Raw genomic sequence first — 26,689 nt, 5'->3', positions numbered from 1 at the left:
ACATGATCATTTGCATCACATTGACATACATGTGTGACTTCTACTGCAACAATGACTTTTATAGAAGGTAGTTTGACTTTAGATGACATCATATTCCTATTGCATATCATACTATGACATTTTTAGGATTTTTATGGCATACTACACAAAGATATTTTTGACTTGTAATGATACTATAGTATGACTTTTTTTATGACATTTGTACACCATACTATACTTGGATAATTTTAGACATACTACAATAATAGTTTATATATTCAGTGTTACATACTATTATATATTCTCGACTTTTCTAACCTTTAAAAAAAATAGTGTTTCAAAAATGTACCTGCTGGATGGAACAAAATTGCGTCTGTGCCAGATTTGAAAGAGTTTAAGGGTTACACTGAGACTAATCTAAGTCAAAAAGCGACGACTGAAGACGTTTAAATCTAACACGTTAATAATCGAGTCACTGCTGAAAGCTGCTGTCCGTTAGTCACTTCTTCTAGCTTTCTGTAAACAAACCGATTTAACGTCCCAGAGACGGCTGATTGAGTGAAAAATAACATCTTTCTATTAGTCAGAATATAAATATATGTGTTTCTTTCTGTGTTACTCACGCAGTCACATTTGTTGAGATGTGCATCACTACTTATGTCCGGGTGAAAACAGTGTGCCTTCGAATACATAGATCCTATGTGATGAGGTTACACAATTTAAATGGGAAATTTCCCATTCCTGTGCTGAAAAAGTTGGCACAAAAAAACAAAACAATAATGTGACATGAATCTAATGTTACACATTTTAGGCCGGAGTTTGAAGTTAGTCGTTCCAGTGTAAATTTATATGTTTGTTCTATAAAGAGTATTAATCTCAAGTGTCCGTCTCAGGCTTCATAAAATGATGTTTTTGCTGGAGTTGTGCAACATAATTTTTATTTTGCAATAAATTAAATATTGTATGCTCATGATAAAGTGAGAGTGAGACAATGCACATAATCCTCTTAGAAGACCTCAGGTATTATGTTGATCCATTGTGAAGACTTGCCCTGTGTCCTACATAACCCAAGGGCCATTGGAAACAGTTTGGACATTTGCTTGTGCTGCAATAATCAACAGTGGAAACCTGCTGTTGGAGATTTTTGCACCCCTGACTTTGCAAGACATTGGTTGTGTGGTAAGTTTGCATCTTTAATAAAATGCATGGTGTTGTTTCTTCTCTTTGTATTTTATGTATGTTGTGACATTTACTTTAGTTTTTATGCAGTTTTTCTTTGTGGGGACATTTATTTATTTGTCTATTGTGTTTGTCTGTCACTCATTTTATTTCATTCTGTTTTCGAGGGGGCAAAATGGCTTTATCACTAATGCTGTGACAGACATTATTTATTTAATGATTCGGAGCATTGTCTGAATAGTTCTAATGCTTTCAAATGAATACTGTTGTGCTACCTGCTATATAAATGTCATTTTGTCTAGGCTGGGATTTCCAAGGAGATGAGGATGACATGAATCACGCTGCTGAAGTTTTAGATTCACCCCATGGTCTGCTGGGGAGGGAGCTGGACTTGTCCTCTACCAAAGCCCATTTATGCAGCTTTAATTCTCCATAGCCAGTATCATCACTGCTTTGGAGGAACATGTATTGCACAAGAAGGAAGCGGCTGCAGCTGAGCCGGGTCTTGTTTCTCCTTTCCGGGGTTTTTCTCTGTACGCTCTACCAGCTGACCATCAGTGCCAGACTGTACCAGCCTTTGCCAATGTCTCAGATTGGAGAAGATTTTGGAGAAGGTTCAACAGAGGGGGTTGAGGAGGCTACAGTAGAGACTCAGGGGCTGGAGGAACCTCTCACTGCAACACATGAATTAGAGCCCACAGATCAAACAACGCCAGAGATGCATGTGACACATCACTCAGATACAACTTCAGACTTTAAAGCGTTGACCCCCACTGAATCTCCTCCATCACCAACTACAAACCGGACTATTGTGCATTGCATCTATGTGGCCCCCGAGCCTCCACAGCAGACACCCACACCAGCTCCAGCACCTCCTGTGGCCACCATCACTCCAGCTTCTCCTGGTGATGCTCCACATATAAAGGGTGAATACCCTGAAGATATTTTTTCCGTTGATGACCGTAGACGAGGCTGGGTGGTCCTCCATATTTTTGGGATGTTGTACATGTTCATTTCACTTGCAATTGTGTGTGACGAGTTCTTTGTTCCTGCGCTGGGGGTAATCACAGACAAGTTAGCCATCTCTGAAGATGTAGCAGGAGCCACTTTCATGGCTGCCGGAGGCTCTGCTCCTGAGCTTTTCACATCCTTAATAGGAGTCTTCATTGCCCACAGCAATGTGGGTATAGGCACAATCGTTGGTTCCGCAGTTTTCAACATTTTGTTTGTGATTGGAACGTGTGCTTTGTTTTCACGGGAGGTACTTCAACTAACCTGGTGGCCACTTTTCAGAGACGTATCTTTCTACATAGTTGGCCTCATCTTACTCATCATCTTCTTCTTGGATAATGTCATCCTGTGGTGGGAGAGCATGATGCTGGTGGCCTGTTACACTCTCTATGTGACTTTCATGAAGTTCAATGTGCAGATAGAGAAGACCTTCAAGGGCCTACTCCTCAAAAACAAGAACATTGTCAGAATGATTGCGGTGGAAGAGCCTGAAAAGGTAAGAACTTTGACAGAACTTTGTCAGATTTTTCATGTCTTCAATAGAAAGAAAGATTTACTCATCACTTGTGATATCTCTAGTACCACGTGTGGGGTTGTATGCAAGTCTTGTCAAAAGAGTGAAATGTTACTAGCAAAGGCGTTGGTTGAACCAAAGCTGATCAGCCACGGCAAATTAATCCTTCGAGGAGACGTCTCTGTACAAGCTGTAGCATCAACATATACTGTGTTTAACCCTGGTAGGTGTGATTGAGGCTTAATTTACACACGGTGAAGCCACAGTATTTGTGCACACTCAGGGTATTTGTTGAGCTGGATTTACTGGTGGAGCTGTGTTCCTAAAGAGCAAATGTAATTATTTGATGTGTTGAAAATGCTATTTCACATCATACAGAATCCTATTATAGAGGGACTTCTTTGTTTCAACAGTGTGAGGAATAATTTCACAACATTATAATCCCATACACAACACTAAGCTCCATCTCTTTTACTATCTTGCAGCACTAACAAGACCCCCAGAGTGTGTAATATGTGAAATAGCAATGTATAAAACCATAGTGTATGCTAATATTTAAGCTCTACCAAAATGAAATAACTTTGGTCTATCTCTATCACTGAATGACTGAAAAAACATTGTTTCACGCAGACAATTGTGGACGCTGAAGATAAGACCCAACCTGCTCCAGATGACAAGAATCGGTTAAAGGTACAAAATAAAACAACCAACAAATACGCTGCAGAAAGAAAGACACAAAATACAACAGCCTCACAGGCCTGTGTTCATTTAGCGACACGTTATTCTACGTCTTATTGACCTTTCTACAGTCCCATTCATCACAACATCGAGAAAACAAGTCCTGACCTCCATTACTACACGATTGTCTAACATTGACGTGTCACTGTCTGTTATTGTGATTTGCCAAAGTTGTGACCTCAGCCATCTCTTTCCACAGTTGAAGCCATCCCTTCAGCGAGGGGGAAGTTCAGCTTCTTTACACAACAGCACCATGAGAAACACCATCTTCCAACTTATGATCCACACATTAGACCCTCTAGGAGAGGGTGAGTACTATATCTCCACACTGATTGCTCTAATGATTGAGCATTGTCTCCCTTTTAAAAGTGCTCTTGTATTGAGTGTCTGGGGACTACGGCCTTCTCATGGTAAAATGGATTAGCAAAGTGTCCCGAATGAAGACAGCACTAAGTCCAGATTGATACTAAGCAGATAAATACCTACCTCAGTCTATGCAGGGATATATTTGTAGGCCCACAGTCAATAAAAAAGATTCTTAGGACACCCAAAGCTATGATGAAAGATGTTTTTACATCATGATTATGAAATCATTTATGATTTCTAGACAATTTCTGTACTAAAAAGTGTTAATATTTCTGTTAAATCAGTTAGATGATAAAAGGGAATCTAATCTGTTAACTTTGGTTTGTTGTTTGCCTGTTAAACAATGTGGTGAAAGACTGGCCCTAGACAGCTTTCCCAGTGTTATTCCTGATATATTAGTAAGGTTACAGTAGCTTTATATTGCATCATGCTATGGAGAGCCCACTGGTCTGTGGTTGCCTAAGGCAGGACTACGGTACCGTGTGTCTCACCTGAGGCCCTGGCGCCTGGTTTGCTCGTCTCTCAGGCCTTCAGGCAGCAAACATTCCACCACTCCGGGACATTCACAATAATCAGCACCTGTATCAACCCACTCCAAAAGCAACATTACAAATATCTGTGGCTTTTCTAGATAATTTCATGCAGCCAAAGTAAAAGACACAACAATTAATCAAATGTATTTGTAATATGTGCCAAGGGAAAGGGAAAGTAATGCTTTGTTATATCATGGTTACCTATTTTGACCTCTGCTATAAGTTATGCTTGCCTAAGGCTGGTGTTTTCAATCTGACATTGGTTCAAAACAAACAGTAAATTATTTTAGAAAAAATCTCTATGTGTCCTTTTGAAACAAATCCCTGTTTCTAATATAGACAAAGGAGCAGTAGCATTCATGTATAATGGGTTTTCAATGGAGAGAAAAACCAACAACCTGTCTTGTTTTATGCTGTGTTGTGCGTTGTGTGTTGTGCAATCCCTTTGATAAGCTCTCTTGTCCTCTCATGACATTGCTCTGTTCTGAAGTCAGGACTATGATGCTTGTTGTTATTGAGGTAACACTGCCAGTATATTGCTCTATGCCTGACACCTGGGTGATGTGACTGCTTATTTGTCTTCCATATAACTGTGATACTGTCAAATTATGACTGAGTAACTCATCGCAGAATTCTTCTAAGTTTGTTTTTGGTTGTTTGATTGTTCGTAGGGAAATTTATGGATAAGGCTGAGACTCTGAATAATGTGGCTAGACGGACGGCAGAGAGCAAAACTCAAGACAAAAGTGAAGGTAACATGGAAGGATGTGATGGTCATCCACTGATCAAACTAATCAGGCGCCTTTCATTATTAAGCTTTCAGAGTCTGCTCATTAACAGAGTCGGAAAGCTGCTCATCATCTGGGCTGCAAAAAGCCTCCAGCCAAAATACTTAAGCATGTGAACTGAGTGAGTCAAACAGGTGCTGTGACAACAGAAAGATTACATGTGTATAATGCATGTCCCTCTATTATAATAATATATGGTTTATTGCAGCCAATTAGAAAATGTGCTGCTTTGCTGCATACTGTAGGTGGGTGAGCAGTTGCAAAATATAAAGCTACAGGGTATAGTGCAAATAAAATGCAAGACATCAAATTGCATATTGGTGACAACATACAAACAGTACTATAGGCAAAGAACCTACACAAGCAAATACAGACAATGAGTTCATTCAGTCCAGTCGCCATGACCTCATATATCACGTAAGTCCAAACAACACATTCACTGCATTGCTCCACATGACTGGTCATAAAGGCTAATAAAATGACAGTTCTTTCAGATAACTGAATGAGTAAGAGGCATCAGGGAAATGCACACGATTTTTGCGATTCCTTTTGCAGATGGTGGAAGTAACACTGAGCCAGTCAAAGAGCCAGAGGCTGCCCCGGCCTCAGAAACAGAGAAGACGGAGCAGCCAGTGGACAAGAAGGTACTCTCCAATCCTGTCCTGGTTATCAAAAAGCCCAGAAGTCAGTCTTTGACACCTGTCTATGTAAGAGTCAATGTATGAAGTCACAACTTAAGACAAAGACGCTTCCTTGGTCTTTGCTTTTATTTCTATTCTACTTCAATTGTTGATTTATGATTTATTTCCCCAACACTTCAGGAGGAGGAGCCAGCAGGAGACGATGGATTAGGAGGCTCCGACAGTGATGAAGAAGATAGCGATGAAGACAGCAATGAGTCCAGTGAAGAAGAAGAAGATGAGGAGGAAGATGACGATGAGGGGGAGAAAGACGAGGAGCAAGAAGATGAACCTCTGTCTTTAGAGTGGCCTGACACACAACGTAAACAAGCCACCTACCTCTTCCTGCTGCCCATAATCCTCCCTCTGTGGCTCACAGTTCCAGATGTTCGCAACCAGGTGAAGACCCACACGCATCGATGCGGTGTTATTTTAAATGTTTCAACACTGTGTTTTGATTTTTTACGTCACTTACTTTGGTTCAACAGAAATCCAGAAAATTCTTTGCGATGACCTTCCTGGGCTCTATTGTGTGGATTGCTGTTTTCTCCTACCTCATGGTGTGGTGGGCCCATCAGGTCAGTTACTGTAGTAACAGTAGACATGGAATTTGAAATGCATTGCCGTGTTTCCTGATAGGAAATTGTGGCATTGTGGGTATTTCTTTTTATTGTGTCCTGAATCAGTCAAGTTGACAAAAACATGAAAGTAATTTTCCTTTTCTGTAGCTTCTATTCACTCTGAACTCTCATTTGCCCTTGTAGGTAGGTGAGACCATCGGCATCTCAGAGGAGATTATGGGCCTGACTATCCTCGCTGCAGGGACATCCATCCCTGACCTCATTACCAGTGTGATAGTGGCGCGTAAAGGCCTGGGGGACATGGCTGTGTCCAGCTCTGTGGGCAGTAACATCTTCGACATCACAGTGGGGTGAGCTCCGATATTCTGACGTGTCACGATTGAAAAAGAAATGCTGATGAACACTCAAATGATACATCTCCTGGTCTCACATTTCTCTCTGTCACTTTGTTTCAAAAGCCTTCCAGTGCCGTGGCTTCTGTACTCATCCTTCCACAATTTTGCTCCAGTGGCTGTCAGCAGCAACGGGCTCTTCTGTGCTATCGTGCTGCTCTTTATCATGCTCCTCTTCGTCATCATCTCCATTGCATACTGTAAGTGGAAGATGAATAAGCTGCTGGGTTTCACCATGTTCCTGCTCTACTTTATCTTTCTGGTGCTTAGCGTGATGCTGGAGGATCGCATCATTATCTGCCCTGTTTCCATCTGAACGTGTGAGCGGAAGTCACCTCTACAAAGGCATTCTCTTCACTTGTGACCTGAAGCACGACTGTTAAACCCAGTTGTATGTAATGTACGAGTCTCATGACCATGGGTCTGGATATCTGTAGAAACTGTGAATAAAGCTACTGTAGTTGCTCTGCATTGCTGCCAGTGACATGTGTCCAGTATGTCAGCAACAATACAAATACTAGAACATTTACTAGACGTTGTTACATACTCACTTTTAGTAACAATGGCATCTTTTATATACTTTTAATTCATAAGGAGATGCACTAAAATAATGTAGGTAAGTGTAAATGAATGAACACTAACAGGACTATTAACATGTTTTCACTGTTTACAAAACAGAATCTACATAATTAGAAATATAGAATACATGCATATTTTGAAAAATGTATGTTTCTAAATATGAATTTTGTATGATATGTAAGTGTACACTTACGCCTATAACTGTTTTATAACAATCATCATAGAGAACTTGAGCTTGCTTGAATTCATTGTTCTTTCATGCATAGCAGTTTTTGTACAAAAAGGTCAGGCATAGCAATAGCCCCCAGTTTGGAAAAAAAAACTTGACATCTGTAGAATAAATGTGTTTATTCATAAATGAAAGCAAACTATAGATCCAGCCAGGGAAGAAATTTCATTTCTTTTTCATATAAAAATCATACAAATTAGTATCTGTGTTACAAATGATAAATAATACTTAATAAACACTGTTTAAATTGACAAATTGTGCAAACAACATGTACACATCAAATGATGTTTTGGTCTTCAGTGATTGTTTTTTTTAAGGTGATTAAAATGCAAATTTACACGATGTGATATCGGTGTTTATTCCAAACACACAACCCTGTCGAATCTAGCATCGTACCATCAAAAGTTATAGTGATGAAGTCCAGTAATAAGCTGTGGTGCTGCATCACATTACGACCAACAGGTTTTTGTCAGTTAAAAGTGAAAGACAATATTAACACAGTGAAACATTTTTGGAAGTGATTCTGAATTAGTGCAAGTCAGAGCTGTTGTTCTAACTTAACACCTTTGACATTAAGTATATCTATTAATATGTTCAGTGCAAAGAAACGTGCACCGTCAGCTGTTCAAAGAGATTTAAAATGTCCTTGCTCTGGATGTCACATTAAACAGTGCACTGTTGTCATATTGTGTAAAACTGACATCTACACTATACAGTGAAGACCAAAAGAAGGAAATATAGAAAATACTAGAATCAAATACTCTGTACATTTTATAGATCCATTACTGTGTCAATTAATTAATTTCTTTATCAAAAAACATTTTTGAATAAACTAACAGAAAACATTTCTTTTTTTCAATTGGTTTGATTGTACTGTTTTTAAGGAAATATATCCTCAGTGGTCCCATTTAACACATAAATCCTCATATAAAAAGGTATTGCTAAAAAACTGTAAATTAATCATTTCCCTTTTGTGTTATTTTGGTTCATTGTACAAAAAATGATAAACAAAGAAACTAAACATTGTGCATATACATTGATTCAGAAATAATATTGTGTTTAATAATTTAACTAAACTAGTTACCATCTAGTTTAGTGTATTCAGGTATATGAGCATGGCCCTGCTATATGCACAGGGTGCAGATGAGGAGGAATTTCTTTGCTAGATTAATTGTATGTAATGGAAATATTAGACAGTGCAGTAAGTCCTGCAGCTGCCAAATAAAAAGTCATTTAAGCGTAGGCTGCTGGGCCACAGCGTTACGTAAATGAGAAAGAATGGCAAGAGCTCATCTCGTCAAAGTGCTTTGTAAAAACACAAATGTCTAAAAGCAAGTACTTATTATACACACACACTCAACAACAGTCTTAACAAGGTCACCAGGACCACTTTGGACAACGTGATCATACACTGACTTGTATACAGCTTCAACAGAATCAAAGTCATAAAATAGACTGTATAATAACTGTACAAACAATTTACTATAGTTATACTGAAAATACAGTGGATTTTCTAAATATTTACAGACACTAGGTCGTCACTCCACGCCTCTCAGCTCTAACAGTATTCAAGAAACCCATGGCAGTTACTTTACATGAAGTGTCATGTTCCCATTGTGCTTAAGAGCTCTGTGCTCCAGTCAGGTGAGCTGGTCCTGAGTCTGACCAACAGTCCAGAAAAAATACAGCAGCAGTGACCATAGTTAAAAAAAACATAATGTGACAGAAGAAGAGAAGTACTTTACAGACTGAGCTCCCCAAAAGTCCTCCTGCACTCCATGACCCCTGCTCCGGGGGGCCGATCACAGTTGTGTGTTAGCTTTACCTGGCTGGGGGTGAGGCGATCATATGCCAACTTGTACTCCCGGTCAAAAGAATCTGTAAAGAGGGATGAGAAATGTGAAAGCAATGTGTTATTGAAATGTATTTAATAGATTAGCCTGGGGAAGCATGTATTCGACAAAGCAAGGTCAATGCTAACGTGCTGACGTGATTAGCAGGTATAATGTGTACCATGTTAACCAGCTTAGTTTGGCATGTCAGCAGGCTAACATTTGCTAATTAAGCACTAAACACAAAGTATACGCCTGAGGATGATATCATCTGTTTTGCAGGTATTTGGTCTGAAAAGCAAGTACTGAAAAATAAAATAATAATAATAATTTGGACCTGATGATGGGATCACCAAAGTCAGTAGGATTCATCCTCTGGCCACAGTGGATAGCTGTACTAAAAGTCATGGCAATCCATTTAACAGTTGTTGATATATTTCAGTCATGACTAAAGTGGGGGACTGAGCAACAGATAAACAGCTAACATAGCATGGCTAAAAACAGGATATTATGTTTTTGGACTTACTGATATTAATGTTGTTCTTTCCCAAAGCCACCAGAGCGAGGAACAATAAATCTCTGTAGAGGCTCCTGTTTGTTTGAAAGAGAGAGAGAGAAAAAGAAGAAAACAATTAGACTTTCCATCCATATGATATTTCACACACGGCTTAACACTAAACTCTTTATTACCCCACCTCTGCCTTTTAAAACCCAGCTCTGGCCCCAGCAGCTGGATGATCTGGCTCATGGGCTGATAGACATCACTCTTCTTAATGTTCCTCACAAAACCCTGCAGTAGCTCCACAGTGAAGAGCTGGCCTTCTTCACACAGCCCAGAGCGCACCAGGGAGTTTGCACCTGCAAAGAACAAGAGATAAAAGTCACCCTGATCGAAGGCTCATTCATCTCCATCACTCAAAGTCATTTCTGAAAGTAAAGCACAGAAAAGGGCAGCATGACTAATACGAGTCCTGAACTGAATTATGCATGATTTTCTAGTTACTTCATAAGAATTATTTAATTTACATGTAAATTATGTCTGACCTTCATCAAACTTGTCAGCAAAAAATCCTTTTCTGTAAATAATTTCACCGTTGAAATATATTATACCTCAGTCTGTTGAATTAAACACTTAAGTGACTTACAATGTGTGTTCCACAAGACATAGCAGGGTTGGACTTTCTCTTTGTGCAACTTCAGGTTGTCCCACATAATCCTCACAAGCACCTGCTTACTGTCCTCGGTAGAAACGCTCTGAGGAGTCTGAAAGGAACAAAACGTGTTACTGTGTATGTTACAGCCCTTGAGGGTAGTGTGATGTAGTGTTTAAAAAGGCATTTAGTTTTCAATAATTAAAAAAGCCACTGTTAAAATCACTATTGTCTATGTGCTACTTTTAAGTATTGCTCTGTTTCGTCTTTTTTGAAACTACCACTAGGAGTCACCAAAAAACTATTCCTTCACAACAAGAGTTGATCAAATGATGGCTTCATGGTTAACGGGTCATTCTACACACAACTATACGCGGGTGAGCTTGACAGACACCTGCATGTTTACCTGGTCTCCGTGGCTACAGTGCTGAGAGGCCAGGATAAGAGCCGGCAGGTTACTCGGCAGCTCCAGCCTTCTGAAGTACCACACGAGGTTCCAGAAGACGATGGGGTGTTGGTCGACAACAGTGGGGGAAGAGATGGCCTCGTCGCCCTCATTTACCAGCAGGCTCTCCAGCTCCTTCCACAGAACCAGGGGGCTCAAGTAGGGCACCGTCACCTGAGTCGGCCCAGCATTCCCGCTGCTCTCAGGTGACAGAGCTGTACAGTCTGCGGCAGACATTTTGGCCTCGGGAATGAGAGATGCCGACGTGATCTCCTCTGTAACAGGATTACTTTCCTTAGAAGACCTGAGGGGAGACACAGAGTGGATATGTTTAAGGAGGCCACAAGAATACAAGATTGTGTGTGTGTGTGTGTCAGGGCTGTTGGAAAAAGTGCCAAACAGCTAGCCACCATAAAATAGCTAATCTAGCACAAGAGATCAGAGACATTAAATCTCATTATCAGTGAATTCAGCGTGAATTATGCATTGTGTACTTCATCTGAATACTGTGTACATAATGTGGTCGTACTGGTCTGTGGAAAGGGAGCATTTACCTGCTCTGTGGTCTCAGGTCTTTGATTTCCACATTGAGGAAAGGCAGGAAGGCTGTGCCACAAAAGGGACAAGCGCTGTTGAGATTGGAGTCGTTTGCTGTCCAGCCAGCCATGATCTCCTCATCATACACCAGACAGTCACACGTCTTACACAGTGACGAGCTGGACATGAGCACCTACAAGACAAAGCAGCAGATATGGTGTAACACTCAATCATGATAGTCTGAGTCAGTCTACAGAGGGGCGACTGATAAGGAATGTTTATAAGAGAGTAACTTACCTCGATGGTGTAGTTGGGAGTGGGTTGGAAGCGGCTGGTGTCGGGGGAGGAATCTGGAGTGCGAGGGTTTTTTGAAGGAAGTGCCAAACCACCTGGGTACGAAAGAGGATTATACAATTAGACACGCAATGCAAAGCCAAGAGTTAAATAATAATCAAAGCTTTATATATCTGGATTAAATACAGCACAAGTGGAAAAATGAAATGAAGCAGCGCCTCGTTCTACAAAGTGTACAGTCAGTGGACTTTTTCTTGTTGTTTTGCAGGTTTATCAAATCTGTGTTTCACACTGGTGTGTCTGGGAGTGTGCATGTATGTGTGCATGTTCCCGTGTTTATGTGTAGCAGAGGGCCTTTGGCTGGGTGCAGAGCAGCCTACACAGTGAATCCGCCCTCATGCCTGCTGGCCTAGTTTCGCACACAACACAGCCCTACTCTTACTCTAAATTTAGATCGTCAAGAAGTGTTTCTTACTGGGAACAAATACAACGCTGCAGTTAAAACAGAAATGTAACGAGCATGGCTGTAAGCCTTGACTTTTTCACATCTGAGATGCTTCCATAAAAGCAGCTAACTACTGTGGATTGTGTTGTTCTTCTATATATGAAATATTTCAAGATTTCGTATATTAACATTAAACCAAAACCAGCAGCATTTGTTATGCAGACCGATTAAAGGATGTGCAACAAACCAGAGAAGGAGTTGTGTCTGAACACTCTGTCGGAGTTGCTGGGGCTGCCCAGGTTGGTATGACCCACAACCGGGCTCCTCCTGAGTCGGGATACACTCCCGTGCTGGGGAGAGGTAAAGCCATCTGGGTCCAGATAGGAATCATTATCTAGCAGTGAGGAACAGTCTGCCTCTCCTGAGGTCAGTGAGGATACACTAATCCGGTCACAGTTCGTCTCCTGCAGGGGAGGAAGAGAAAATTCATTGTTGAGGTAGTTTTATCAGCAGTTATATTGGGAAAATCATCAGTAAGGGGAAGTGCTGCACTACCGACCTGAGTTAATGAAGTCTGGGAGGACAGACGAGAGTAGAAGCGGCTGGCCTTCTCAGCCACGCCCTTCCCTGCTGATAGGAAGCTGCTCTTGAAGATGTCCAGAGATGGGGTGAACAGTGAATCCATGGAGAACGATGAGGATGATAGAGTAGGTGAGGAGGGTGACACCAAAGAGGAAGGCCTCTCCCGGTCTTTGGTACAGACACCCAGAGGAAGAGACGGTGACGGCCTCAGCCTCTCCTTAGATTTCACAGGCAGCGGGAGGTGTGTGTTGGAGTGGAGGAGGGTGGAGGGCCGTGGGGAGGAGTGAGGCGATGAGACAGATCTATACAAAGGGCTTGAGGGGTTTTGTAGGTTCATACTGGATGTGCGGCTGCTCAGAGGGCTGTTTCCATTATGCATGTACATCTCAATTTCTTCAGCGAGGTCGCGGCGGGCTGTGGGCGTGCCACTGCTCTCCTGATCGCACTCTTGTACCGCATCTGTCGCCATCAATGTCAGGGGATCAAACCCCCTCTCAATGCCCGTTCTCCTCACAGTCCCAGCACTGCAGCTGACACTCCTCACTATGGACCCACCTGGCCTCTCCACTGCACCGCTGCAGCTGAAACTTCTCTCCAGAGGTTTCTGTTTACCAGTCTCTGTCTCCTCTTCTTCTACCCCGTGCAGTCTGTCAGCAGCTAGGTGACGCTGCTTTGTTGAGCAAAGGTGAGGGACGGTGAGCCTAAGACTTTCTTGTCCACCAGACAAGTCCAGAGATTTTGGCCTCTCTGTCTTTGGCTGAGGTCGACACAGAATGATGTCACTTGATGGACTGGAAACCAGCCTGTTGCCATTGCCTGTGACAAAAACATGTGTAGAAAGACTGAGATCTGTGGCTTTTATACCCAATTATAATGGCCCATTGATATTCTTCTTTATAAATAAAACTTACCGGCACTGATGTCTGTTGATTTGCAGTTTCTTGTAGAAGGAGAGATGCTGCCGATTGGAACCTCGACCTCAAGTGCTGGAGATTTAAATGATACCAAATTATTTTTATGCATTTGGCAAGTCCATCAAAAATGTCATTTTCAACATTTGCATTCATGCATTCAAAATCTATATTTAATATAGAAAATAATCAGTTGCTGGAGTGCTGCCATTTATGTAAGCATAAAGCTATTATAGTTGGGCGAAGAAGCGTAATACGAGCAGCTACATGGTTCCTTGAGGGACAGCTGTTCATCTTAAATATGTCTTTCTTGTATTCAATCCCAAAAAATTAAGTCAGTAATTAAGCCACTGATGAAACGCCCACACCAATTAGTAAGGACTGTTGATCACGAAAGCTGGAACAGAGATTGCATCAGACACGGCATGCTGTTATTAGCAACAGCATTCAGGATAAATCCTGTCTTCCAAACAGTCACCTGATTACACAAAACGTTCATCCATCAATAGAAACTGTTTCTCAAAAACATTTAAATATATCAGCAAATGGACGGGTGGAGAACACAGTACACCCACGCTGCCATATGATACCTAAGCTTTTAAAGAGAGACTGCTCATCTTGCTGTCAGTAAGCGATGATTCACTCCTGCAGAAATGGTAGCTAAGTGTCAAAGATTGGAGATAGAAGCTAATCCATAACTCACTGGACTGCCTCGGTCCTTTGTCTCCCACTGCCGGGGAGTTGTTGCTCTCTCTGCTGCACATCCTCTCCTCCTCTTTGGATAGTGAATCGTAGCCCTGGTCTGACTGTCCACCTGAAAAAGATAAGAGGCTTTACTCTTCTGAAAAAAAGAAAGTTATTTTGTTGTGTTTTTTCACCTTGCTTAGTTTCCTCTTTCAGAAAGAACTGAGTGAATCAAGAAACAACAATTTTGTCTCTGTGGATTGCTTTGTAAGTGACAACTGATCTGAGTTTTTCATCAACAGAGTGCAGAGACATTCCCTGCAGCACACAACCCTCCCAGAATAGAAAAGTAGGAGCAGCAGGAGAGAAGTAGAGTCTTTGAAAACGTGCATCATATTCAGAAGGTCAAACTGCAGGAAAAAGCACAAATCTCTACTCTAGTTTATTTTGTTCTCATAGAATTTCTGCTTTATTCAGTTGTTTTCTGCTGAGGGATAAGAAACATGAGACAAGTTGTGAGACAGATTCAAGTCCATGGCATCGTTAGAGCGTAAGAGCTTTATCCTGATGATAGACCAGTATAAGCCCTGCTGTCTCTACTGCCATTTATCTACAGTACATTAGTCATAATATGATGCAGAAACCAACTAATCCATTTGAGTCTAATCTACATTTTTTGCACAAATGTTTTTTCTCTCATAAATACATGCCTCCTGATGATTGCCTTATTTACAATTTCCCCAATCACCTTTTAATGTCATTGAAATGTAATTATCCATTTTAGCAGTTGCTATTCTTAATAATATAAAATGAACTTGTGGATGGTACTATTTATGTATTGATGTATACTTTTGACTATTCAGATAAGCTGCTGTAACATTTTGACTTGGTAGTTAAAAGTGGCACAGCTGTGAAGCACATCTTGGTTCTAGATACTTTTGTTTCTTTCTGTGGCTGTCAGGTTATGGACAGAAAGCAGAATGTTCAATGACATCAGAACTGTATTTGAGTACAGTAACATTTAGAAAGAAAAACTAAGGTTTATGAATCATGGTCTTTGACTACTTTTACGGTGGAGAATTAAATCAAATCAACAAGGAGCAGAAGTGACACAATTAAAGGATGAGAAAGAAATAGTTGGAAGAAGAGAGAACCAGAAGTGTGTTTTCCTACCTGTACTAAATCCATCATCACTGGAGTCCATTTTAGGGAAGTCGGTGTCGATGGAAGTACGCTCAGCAGAATCGTTAGCACTGTCCAAACTGCCATGACTGACTGTGTCAAGATCACTGCCATCTGAAGGGAGAGATAACAGAAAAGGGAGAGGGTGATTAAAACAAATGATCAGCATACCAACAGGATTAAACATCCAGAGTGAACAATCACTGAATAGTGCTGCAATCGTTATCATCCACTGCAGGAATGCTTTGAATGCCACATAGCTGTCATCTTAATTGAACGACATAAAAGGATGCCAGACTCCCAAAAGAGATCTAAAGGTTCACTTTTCTGTCTCATATTTAACTTAAAGGAGAACAAAATGAGGGCTGTACAAATCCCATTAAACTGCACATTTTCAGTCAATATTAAATTCACAGAAAAATTATTCACTGAAATAACTGAAGAATCAGGCTACTCAACATGATCACGTTACCATTTTGGGAATATAACCACTTATTGTGAGGTGAATGAAATCAAAACGAACTCACAGCAACAAACATTAAAGTACAGTAAATGTAAAGCATGATGTTTTCATTAGAGCCCCTAACACAACATGCCATTACGGTAATGAGAGTCTCACTGGGCCGTTGTGGGAATTAGGGATTGCAAAGAGCAACCTGTGTGCTTTGACTGCTGTGGAGGAAAACCTCTCCACTGTTTAATTAGTGTCATTAAAGACATGCAGTTTGGGAACGATACAGTATGTGCTTGAGGAGGCTGGAGTTGGGATAAACCTTATGAGACCAGGAAATTGGCCTTCAAGAAGCAACTGCTCCCTCAGGATCACACTCATTTACATGGCGTTCATTAAGAACTACAGGAAGTAAGAAAAATCATATACTTTCAGTCTCTCATTTAATGAGTTTGTGCGCAGTTGAAAAGTTAGGGTTACCCGATATCAGTAAATAGATTATATAATGCACCCTATGTCGGCAGGACATTAGTATTCTTACCTGAAAGCTGAGGATCTCTGTGCGGCGTCTGTTGTTTTCTCCCTGCTTGCTTGAACTTGAGCACACCTAAAACCACGTTCCTCAGCTTTCTCCACAAAAAGTAGCCTCCTCTGGTGGTAGAGGGCCAGGTGCTCTCCAACACCGCCTGAAACAAAGCACACGTACAGTATATGTGGTCATACATTCAGAGTCAGATTAGTTTGTATATTGCTTCCTTGTATGTACAGTGCATCGAAAGAGCACGCACCTTGTTGTAGTACCCATAGGTGATGGCGTTGGGTTGAACTCCAGCTTTCTTCATCTCAAACAACACTCTGACGGCGAGGACCGGCTGGCTATACTGCCCACACAGCTGCAGCAACACACGGTAGCACACCTTGGACAGATAACACCAGGATTTAAAAAAAATGTACCTACAATGGTAATGTATATAGTTGTCTATATGGTTATGGTTATCTTATACTCAGCAGTTTCCCACCTCATCTGGAGCCTGCAACTTATTGTCCTGCATCTTTCTCAGCACATCGTAAGCTGTACGCAGAGCCCGCACCTTTGAGTGGCAGGTGCCAACAAACCCTGGTAGGCAGATGAACCAAAGACCATAGCAATGACGCAGCAGACACTTGGACCACATCTGAGGCATAGATGAATAGGTTTTGGCCATCCTTTGAGCTGATTTGATCTCCTGAGATAATCAAAGATCACATGTAGATTTCATTTATTATTGTTTAGCAACCAGATTTGCATTTTGCATTCATATTTATACCAGTGTCCATCATTATGCAAAATGAATGCAACAGTAAATGAGTTCAACTTCTTAAAGTGCAAACATTAAACAAAACAAATAAGGATTAGGTCTGACAATAGATTGAACATATTCATGTTTATCTATAATTATATGGCTTCACAATAGAAAAAGCTTGTAAAGATTAAAAAAACAGCAGAAAATGAAGGGTTTACTTATGGTATTCCTACAACAATAAGTCAATATTCACCTCTACAGTCTATTTTCAAGGAAACCTCACTACTCATATGGCTGACCTGTTTAGAGCGCCTAAAGATGGCCGTAGGGCTGGCAGGGCTGCTGTGGCGAGAGGCCATGCCTGCTGATGGAGGATTTGGTCCCTCCAGCGGCTCCAGAAGCTCAGGGTTCAGCACAGGGAACCCAGAGTAGCTGCAGAAAAACATATATTCACTCATATACACACAAACTGAAATAGACATCAATCCCACATAAACACTGGTAAGCCAAGTGTTTGACTCTCGGTTTGACAACGGTTTGAGTCTCACAACCTGGAAGCTTGAGCACTGACATAAGGATCCGAAAGCGATGTGTTCCGGCTCAAAATAATCACAAAGCCCTAAAGCACTGACAAATTATTCAACAACAGAGGCAATCTTACGCTATGTCTCTTTTTTAGGAGCTGCACTGTGTCGGTGAGAAATGCTATTGAAGTGTGTTTCAAGACAGAGAAGAAAGAACATGCCTGTCTTGTATCTACTGTTGAGAGATTGATCTGCAGTGTGTTACCTATAGCACAGAGGATGCTCTTCTCCCTGTGGTAGAGGAGGCAGCTCCGGAGGGTTGATATAGACCGTGTGCTCACTGAGGTGGGATTCATCCAGTTCGATCAGTCTGGTTTCCTCTGGCCGCTCACTGTCGATCTGGTTTTCAAGAGAAAAACACATTTGTCATTATTCTTCCCTCTGTTATTTCCTCTTATTTTAGCTATAAACACGCATGTATAGATACTAATGCTGCCTGCGGGCATCTGATACTGTATGAGCGCTCAGATCAGATCAGATTTGAGGGTCAGCAAGGACAAACAGATGTAAGTAATGATACCATCTACATCAGAAATATGGCCCATCCATTTATCTAAAGGGCACTGCCAAGGCGGCTAGGGGCTTGATCCTAGGACTCCCCCAAGACTAAATGAATCCAGGCTACAGTGACCTGGACAAAATGGATGCCATGTTGCTCCAGGGACATGAAACAATTAAACTGTACTGCTTTGGCAGCAGTGCTTGATACTAAACTGCTGCCTTTCCACCGATCTGCTGTATGGAGAAATGTGAGCAAAGCTCCACTGCCTTCCTGTCATGTCTGAGAACAACAGCAGTAGCACTCCTTTGTGTTGCATAACAAAGCAAAGCCATGTTCTCTTTTAGCAGAAAATCCCTACTGAATAGCTGTCTGGGAGATCATAAAAAAGCCTGCTATGCTGGTGTGCATTCACTTGGCTTATCGGAATCGATTACCAGCTTATCTTGGACATGAGCTTCACAGCTAACGTTAATATAATGGCAGCGGCTAAATAGCTCCCCAGTGTTACCACGTTACAGGGTTTGTTCCACTCAGTCGAGTGGATGATTCAGTCAACTAAATCTCACTGACCTATTTGCCCTCGCTTCGATTCTGCTCTGTTTGTTGCCCTTCCTCTCACACCCAAAGGGTCTTTCTCAATCACACACTGTTTGTCAACCTCAGCAGCATTGACGCTGAATGACGCTTAATGCTTCCACTTCCCAATAATAACCGCAATGACCACTTGTACAAGAGCTCCCACTGTTCATGCAGGATGTAAATGTGACATCCGGATTGCACAAGTGTGCAAGCACTGAGTTTTCTTTGGAGGAGAGGGTGATGTTTTGTCTTTTTCTGTGTGTTACAAAAAAACATGTGTAGGCAGCTTGCATTAATAAAAGCTGTCTAATTCCAAAATGACCAACCCTCTTACTGACAATGAACAGGACTAGTCCACGCTCCCTGGGATTTCAACAAAAATACACATAACATTTTGATTTGCCATTTTGTCTTTCCTCATTTTTCTATATTAGATTTCAGAGAGACTTCTAGTCGTGATAGTCCGCAGTCATCTCAGCAAAAAGCAAGCACAAAATGTCACTGTCTCAACGTCACCTCAGAGTCTCTAATAATTCTGCATAACTTCTTTGTGTGGTTTATTCTAATGGCACCTGGTTCAATAATGCAGATTGCTGACACACGATGACAGCTAATGCACATCCTCACAATATAGACTTCTCCTGCACTTTTATCTCCACTCCCGTCTCCCCTCACTTTGATTTATTCAGTCCAGACTCACAGAACACTCTGAGCCGAGTCACGCACTAAGAACATCGGAAAACACTTTACTTAGGCTCATGCCTAATTCTACTACAGCTAAAATGGTAGAAGAGTGTAAAAAAAACAACAGCGTTTAAGCTCTGGTAGCTTACCTTGCCTCCAGTGGTGAAGAGCTACCAGGCAGCGGGCATGAGGACAAACAGAGCAGCAGAGACAGCAAAGGGCAGACAATTAGTGAGGAAGAAGAGGAGGACAGCAAGAGAAATACCAGAAAAGAAGACTGAAAAGGATTTTTAAAAGGACTGGACTCATTATAGATGAGAAAAGCGTAGCACTGATGTTAATAAGCGGCTCAAGTGAGATAGTGGAGTGTTCATTAATCTTTGTTTATTTCCAACCAAACCAAGACCTTAATGAGACATCTTAATTGAAAGAACAGCATGTTAATAATCTTCCCTAAAGCCCCAGCTTTGTTTCTTCTCCTAGCAGGTGGAGGCCAGACTAAATATTGTCATTGGAGCACTTGTTTCTACACATTAGAATGATGCAGTACTTCTGAAGAATCCATAGTAAAGATCATCTGCAAAGCTCACCTTATCAACACACTCATCAAAGAAAGCCAGGCTGGCGTCTTTATCGCTGACAAAGGAGCACTCCTCTATGAAACGGCTGAACATTTGAGTCTTGGTCATGAGGGAGTAAAACCTCTGGTGGGAGCGGTCCCTGCTCTTTACGAAGCCTATGAAACAAATCAAATTATGTAATAACAGACATGAAAAGTGGATATTAATATTGGATTATAAAACCGGACATTCCCTTATCAAGCTGTTTCAGAACATTTGCAGGGTGGACATGCAGACTTAACCAACAGTTACAGGAAATAAATACTGTTGAATGAAACAATTTGTTCTCTGCTGCTCCGCTTGCATAAGAGCACACAGATGCGTGAGGACAGTCGGCTGTAAAAAATTTGTCATCGAAACCTAACTTCCACTGTGGCTTAAGCTAAATCACCAGAGTCATTACAGCAGTTATTTAGGCCTATCTTTAATGCAGCAGCACTCAGACCATAACCCCTTGACCTACTACAGTACTGAATCACATCCAAGCATGGCTACAATACAACATTGAAGACTGAAGAGTACCTTGGATGTCGAAGAGGGAGCTGGCATCGGTGGTCTTCTCAGAGGGGGCTTGGGTGATGGGCAGCAGGTAGGAACGGTAGCCTCGGAGGATGGCTGCCATGAAGTTCAGGAAGGCCTCCTGGATCTCCAGCTCCAGAGTGTGGAGGCTCTTCCCACCATTGAGCTCATTGTCAGTTACTGTGTGCTCCATCTGCACATCTTCACGGTTCAGCTGACCACCTGAAAGCACACAACAGTACAGAGCAAATAAGCACATAAATAACATAGCAACACATAATTGCTTATTTAAAACCAAACAACTACAGCACAGATCGAGTTTGTCACACAATATTCAGTGGAGGACAAGAAGAGAAAAGCACAGCAGATAGAAAATGGGTTTTCAACAGGTTAGTTGTTATTCTATGCAACCTGCACACAGCTCTGGCTATAGAGTACATTAGCTAACCAAATAACCGTTATCTATTGCTAAAATACAGATTGCACAATGAATGTGACGCTGAGGACAACCAGACTAAACTAAGCCAAACTCTTACTGTTAAACTAAACGAGATCACATCCCCGCTAGAGGTGCAGTGAGGCAGCGGGCACTGTGGTGCTTTGAACTAAATGCTAACGCCAGCATGCTGACATGCTCACAAGGACAATGCTAATGTGCTGGCTGTGATCTTTACCATGATCAGCGTCTAGCTTAACTTGTTAGTATGCTAACATTTGGTAATTAGCAACAAACACAAAGTACAGCTGAGGCTAAAATGTCGTTCGTTGTGCATGTAACGTTATTTGGTCATTAACCAAAAAACAACTTAAAATGTTGTTTTTGTTCAGCAATCATCATCCTCTGGGGATCATGAATGTCTGTACAAAATGTTCACTCTGGACCAAAATGAAGGACCGTCCACCACTGCCACAGAGCCACAGGGTGACACAAAAATGCACCTAAACCATGGTTATAAACAACTATTAGCACGCAATTAATTTCTGTTTTTTGTGATTGTATGTTTCAGTATCACTGGCTAAACCTGACATTACATCATTATATTTTCAATTCAGCCAAAATGGAGTGAAAGCAGATCAGCAGAAAAACACACACATGTAAATCTGTTGCAATCAAAAAGCTCCTTTGTAGGCTGGGATTCATGGGAATCTCAGTAAATGACTGTTGGGGGAAATGACTAATTATAAGGTGTGCTTTAAAAGCTTGGTGTCCTTATGTGTCCTTGTTGTGTGAACTGCCTCACAACAGTTGTTTAGTCTATGCGAAAGAACACTCAGCAGCATGTCCTGGATTGAAATGATAATAAGGACTGTGGGAGCGTTAAGATGGGTACAGAGCTATGTTATGAGAACTTAGCCTCCTGACTATGAGAATGTGACCTTTGTGCCAGAACAAATGCTCAGGTAAAGTTGCAGACATCTACTTGGACTACATGGCGTGGACGCCATTTTGTGGGTGTGTTATGCTTTCGTGACGTATTGCCTGTGACACTGTATTGTTTACTTGGTATAAATATCCGAGGCTCAGAGTCAGACCTCTGAGCAGCCTTGATCCATGTATACTGTATGTGAATCAACTCTGTCTCCTTCTTGCAAGAATAAATGGCCAATTGATTAATGATTTTCCATCGGTCTTGCGTGAATTTTTCTAACATTTGTAGGCTGGGATTCATGGGAATCTCGGTAAATGACTAATCCAAGTAGATGAGGCAGGTTGAGCAGGAGAGAATACAGACTAATTTACACTTTATATCCCCTGGGATGCACTTAACATTGTTGGTTTCATATAACAGTGTACGCATTCCAATGAGTTTTCCTGTAAAATTGACAGTACAGGCTTACTCAACAGACTCAAGTAGCCAAAATAAATTATTCATGAAACCACATATAAAATAACTCAGACTGGACTCACCCTCAGTGAGCTGCTGATAGAGCATATTCAGAGTATTTAGAAGATGTTTGCAGGCTCTCCTGGGCAAGATTTTCCACGTTAAAGCCTTCTTGTCATCTTTTCTGAAAGCACACCATATGGTTTACATTACAAGGGAGGACAGTCAAGGAACATTGCAAAAGGATATATAGAGGGAGACGGACTCACTGACTTCAGCACTGACAATTTAAGAATATTTCACATTCCAGCTCGTGTCATTACACAAGAGGCTCTCACTGACAGATTTCAATAACCTTGGGAAGAAGTTGTGGAAACCTAAACCTTGAGCAGATGATTTCTGGCAGAGAGTCTTAAGGTTGAAGGTGGCCATCTATCACAGAGCGGTTATAGAGGTCACTTACTGGGAGATTGTGTTGGTGTCCAGGTCCACACAGCTGATGTCAGCAGGGGGAACATAGAGGTCAAAGTATCGGGAGTCCACACCCACGATGAAAGGGCACGGTGCACTGAGCACACCGGCCAGTGCCAGAGGGCACAAAGGGATGTACGGGCACGGCCAGTGGAAGGGGAAGATCATCTGAAAGGGAGGATCAATACATTACAAAATGATCAATACATACACTGCAGGGACGATAGAAGGGGTTTATAGAGCTAATCAGACATGTTTCTTATTTCCCCCTCTGTTTTGAGAACTTCATATGCACATTTCTTTGAAGAGCATTTTCTTTAGGTAATTGTTGTTGAACATAATAACAGAAGGTCTTCTTTGGTGTGATTATGGGTAGCTCATTGACTCTGCAGCTCTGCCTCTTACATTATCCTCCATTGTAGCTATAATCACATTAAAGACCACCCTCTTTCGTGGTATTATCAGGAATAGTGAAAAGGAAGGAGAAGAACAAAAGACTTACGGACACAAGGGCCTCTGTAACACTTGTGAGCACAGCTGGACGCAGGGAATGAACCAGGATCTTGTGCTCTGTGACAGCCAGCACCAGCAGAGTGGCTGCGTTCTTCGGGCCCAGATTCAGTAGTAATGTGGAGAGGCTTCCACCACTAGACACACAAATAAACCAAATGGTCCCGCATCAAGACTGAGGCAAATATAGTAGGTCTTCATGTTATAAGTTGTCATTTTACTGATGTTTCTCTACCTGAGAGGCAGTGGAGAGGACACAGGTTGGCTGAGTATCAGGCTGTCGTGTGGAGACAGCTGTGGAAGACGCACAGGAGTGTTAGAGCATTAGAGCATCAGTGGTGGGAGGATTTAGCTTGTGACTACGGCGTGTTTAAAGACATTCATGTCAAACCAAATGGTGCAAGCATACAGAACTTAAGTCGTTTCTTCATTCATCAAATTTCACATTTTAAGCTCACCTGCACTAGGATGCGTGGTCTCTGAGTGGAGGGGAACGGCACATTTTGCATGAAGTGAGAGATGTGCCTGTGAGTAAAAAAAGAATGACTTAATAAAGCAGTAAGGGCGAGACTAAGAATAGACCTGAGGCTTTGAACCTGATTGACTTCAAGAAAGAGAATACGTGTGTAAAACACTGCTAACTTTTCAATCGGCAAGGCATGTGGTCCAGAGATGGAGTATCGGTAGAGGAAAGTGAGAAAGCTCCTGAAGGACTGGAAAAAGGGCCAGTGGGAGAGCAGACAGATGCTCTTGTTGCTGTAAACACTCCTGGTCCCGTCAGGTCCAAGATCAGCACTTGGCAGGCCGAGCTGTGAGCGCTGACGCTCAAACAGGTTCTCCTCTGAGTAAGGCTCATAAAACTGGATGGCAGCTCCGTACACCTGCAAGCAAAAATAATCACAGTGTAACGTAAAAGAATACATGCACCAGTGCACGCACAAAAAGACTTGTTAACACCCGGATGCAAACTTTACAAAGACACGAACCACAGTAGTCAGAGGTCGTTTGAAAGAAGTTATTCAGGTAAACTGTTGTGTCGGCTCCAGTCGAGAATTTTCATCGTAATAAATCAGCTAAGACACTCAGTCCTTTGAAGTTGTTCCTCCCAAATAAATAAACGAATCATTCCAGGAGACTAGTCTGCAGAAGACTAGAGGTTGCAGGGAAGAAGGAGTGAGCACTGAGGCATTCAGCATTTAAAACTTAAGCACCAGCCCAACTGGTGCATGAGCTATCCATTATTCAAAAGATGAGCTACAAAAAAAATATTTTATGCTGCATTGCTTTCAAAGGCTTACAGCCTTTTAGTATTCCAAACACAGCCTTCAGACCATTTTTCATTCCAGTCAGAGTTTAGAAGTTGATTAAGATTGTCTGTTTTAGAAAAGCTACTGCAGTTCATCAACAAACTAATCCATAAGGGATTCTAATGCACAGAGAGTGAGAGACAAGGGGATTGAAAGATGGAGAGGCTGCCTGTAATGAAGCAATTAAGGGAGGATTTATGTATTTAAGGGTAGAAAACTGATGCCAACTTTGTGGGTTAGGGTTAGGGTTAATTAATGATGATGTAAATGAAACCTAACAGGACTTTGAAGGGAGTGGTGGTTTCCTCGGCACAACCAGTATGCATGTTTGCATGTTTGTGTGTGCTTTGCACAAAGGCACAAAAAGATGAGTGATCGTGAAAATGTATGAGAAAGGAAACATAGTTATTGTTACTGTTAATGTAAATAGGTGGTTTTACCTTCTCTGCAGAGGCACCAGTCAGTACAAATGTGGAAAAAACAGGCAGGGAGTGTTTGGTGTGTGCTGGCCAGCACTCCACCGTTGCCCCCATGGGCAGGCAGAACATAGGCACGGACTCAGGCAGTGGGAAGGACTCGTAGTCCTCTTCAGGGTACCTACACAGCAGACCTGGACACAAATGTACACAACACAGTCAACCGCAGGCCGTTACATGTTGAATTACAGGCAGAGTACCTGAATAAAATCGAATTCCTTTATTTGATTACTTAATTATATTTTGCCCATAATACAAATTCTGCACGCCACTTTACCTGCTTTGTATGCGATTGTGTTTGCTTTAGCCAGAGACTTCTTGTAACAAATGTAAACTGAGGATCCCCACTGAAATTTGAGAAAATACATCACAGATCAATGAAAACCTGCATTATTTGTGCAGACACTCGAGAGCTATAACTGTGATCTCAGAGATCTATCCCACCATGCTGCTGTTGAGGTTCTTGTCGACCTTGCAGAAGGTGTGAGGAGGCGTCTCCCCCTTGCCGGGGATGATGATGCAGACATCAGTGACAGCCAGTGAAGTGTGGGGCTGGCTCTTTGGGGCGCGGCGGTAGGTGATGTAGATGCGTTGGGACGACGAGCTGCTGATGTTGGCAGGGCGACCTGAGGGCGTGGTCTGGACGATGTGACATCCAGGTTTCAGTTTTTCTTTCCACTCGTACAGAACCCTGAAATACAAAGGATTGTTAGACTGACTTTTTTATTTGATCCTTTTCAAACAAGACATTTTTAAAGAAATATTACTGGAGCGCTTTGATGGTGTATTTAATCAGTGCGATATCAGACTAGAGGATGTGTTTAAGAGGAGATTATAGTGACCCAAGTGATTAGTGGTGCTGGGTGAGTAATGGGTCAGTGACTGAGGATTACTGCTTACCCAAGATCTGTCAATGGAGGCTTATCTCTGCTTCGCTTGAAGCACAAGAATATCTGCGGGCCCCTGAGGCTGGCTCCATTGAGCTCTGCAGAGAGGCCTGAGGGGGTGCTTTCAACACAGGTGAAACCCGGGGGTACCTCTTCACCAAGGGAGCGGATCACCACAGCTATGTCGGTGATGGGGGCTTTTGGTTTCACAGACTTGGGGCCGGCATCGTCAAAGTGAAGCTCCTCCTCCAGAGGCTTGGACAAGTCGGTGAGGCCGGCAACCACAAAGTAATCGGCTACACGAGGCCCTTTATCCTCCATCATTTCCCATTCCCACACTGTGGGCTGAAATATATAG

General features: G+C 41.9%; 2 protein-coding genes across 2 annotated transcripts; one reads left to right on the top strand and one right to left on the bottom strand.

The window, feature by feature from the left end:
- Nucleotides 1–1,621: 1,621 nt before the first annotated feature.
- slc24a1 (solute carrier family 24 member 1) lies at nt 1,622–7,077 on the top strand (the record flags this gene model as incomplete). The annotated part of the gene is made up of 9 exons (XM_079162548.1): nt 1,622–2,665; nt 3,314–3,373; nt 3,621–3,729; nt 4,992–5,072; nt 5,664–5,752; nt 5,930–6,187; nt 6,277–6,366; nt 6,553–6,719; nt 6,828–7,077. 9 exons carry the CDS (start codon nt 1,622–1,624, stop codon nt 7,075–7,077), a joined length of 2,148 nt encoding a protein of 715 aa, XP_079018674.1.
- A 2,233-nt stretch (nt 7,078–9,310) lies between these two features.
- Nucleotides 9,311–26,655, bottom strand: dennd4a (DENN/MADD domain containing 4A; the record flags this gene model as incomplete). The annotated part of the gene is made up of 30 exons (XM_079162236.1): nt 9,311–9,447; nt 9,928–9,992; nt 10,097–10,259; nt 10,547–10,664; nt 10,959–11,301; nt 11,552–11,727; nt 11,832–11,923; nt 12,521–12,737; nt 12,833–13,671; nt 13,767–13,841; nt 14,470–14,580; nt 15,624–15,746; nt 16,625–16,769; nt 16,872–17,000; nt 17,103–17,309; nt 17,666–17,798; nt 18,156–18,289; nt 19,865–19,885; nt 20,306–20,451; nt 20,858–21,076; nt 22,764–22,864; nt 23,144–23,319; nt 23,654–23,798; nt 23,897–23,955; nt 24,120–24,186; nt 24,304–24,542; nt 25,409–25,578; nt 25,722–25,791; nt 25,889–26,135; nt 26,345–26,655. 30 exons carry the CDS (start codon nt 26,653–26,655, stop codon nt 9,311–9,313), a joined length of 5,178 nt encoding a protein of 1,725 aa, XP_079018362.1.
- Between the last annotated feature and the right edge of the window lie 34 nt (nt 26,656–26,689).

This window comes from Pholis gunnellus (assembly GCF_910591455.1).
Source record: "Pholis gunnellus genome assembly, chromosome: 7".
In the NCBI taxonomy this organism is placed as follows: domain Eukaryota; kingdom Metazoa; phylum Chordata; class Actinopteri; order Perciformes; family Pholidae; genus Pholis; species Pholis gunnellus.
Note: the sequence above shows the minus strand (reverse complement) of the source record. Positions and strands in the feature narration are given on the sequence as shown.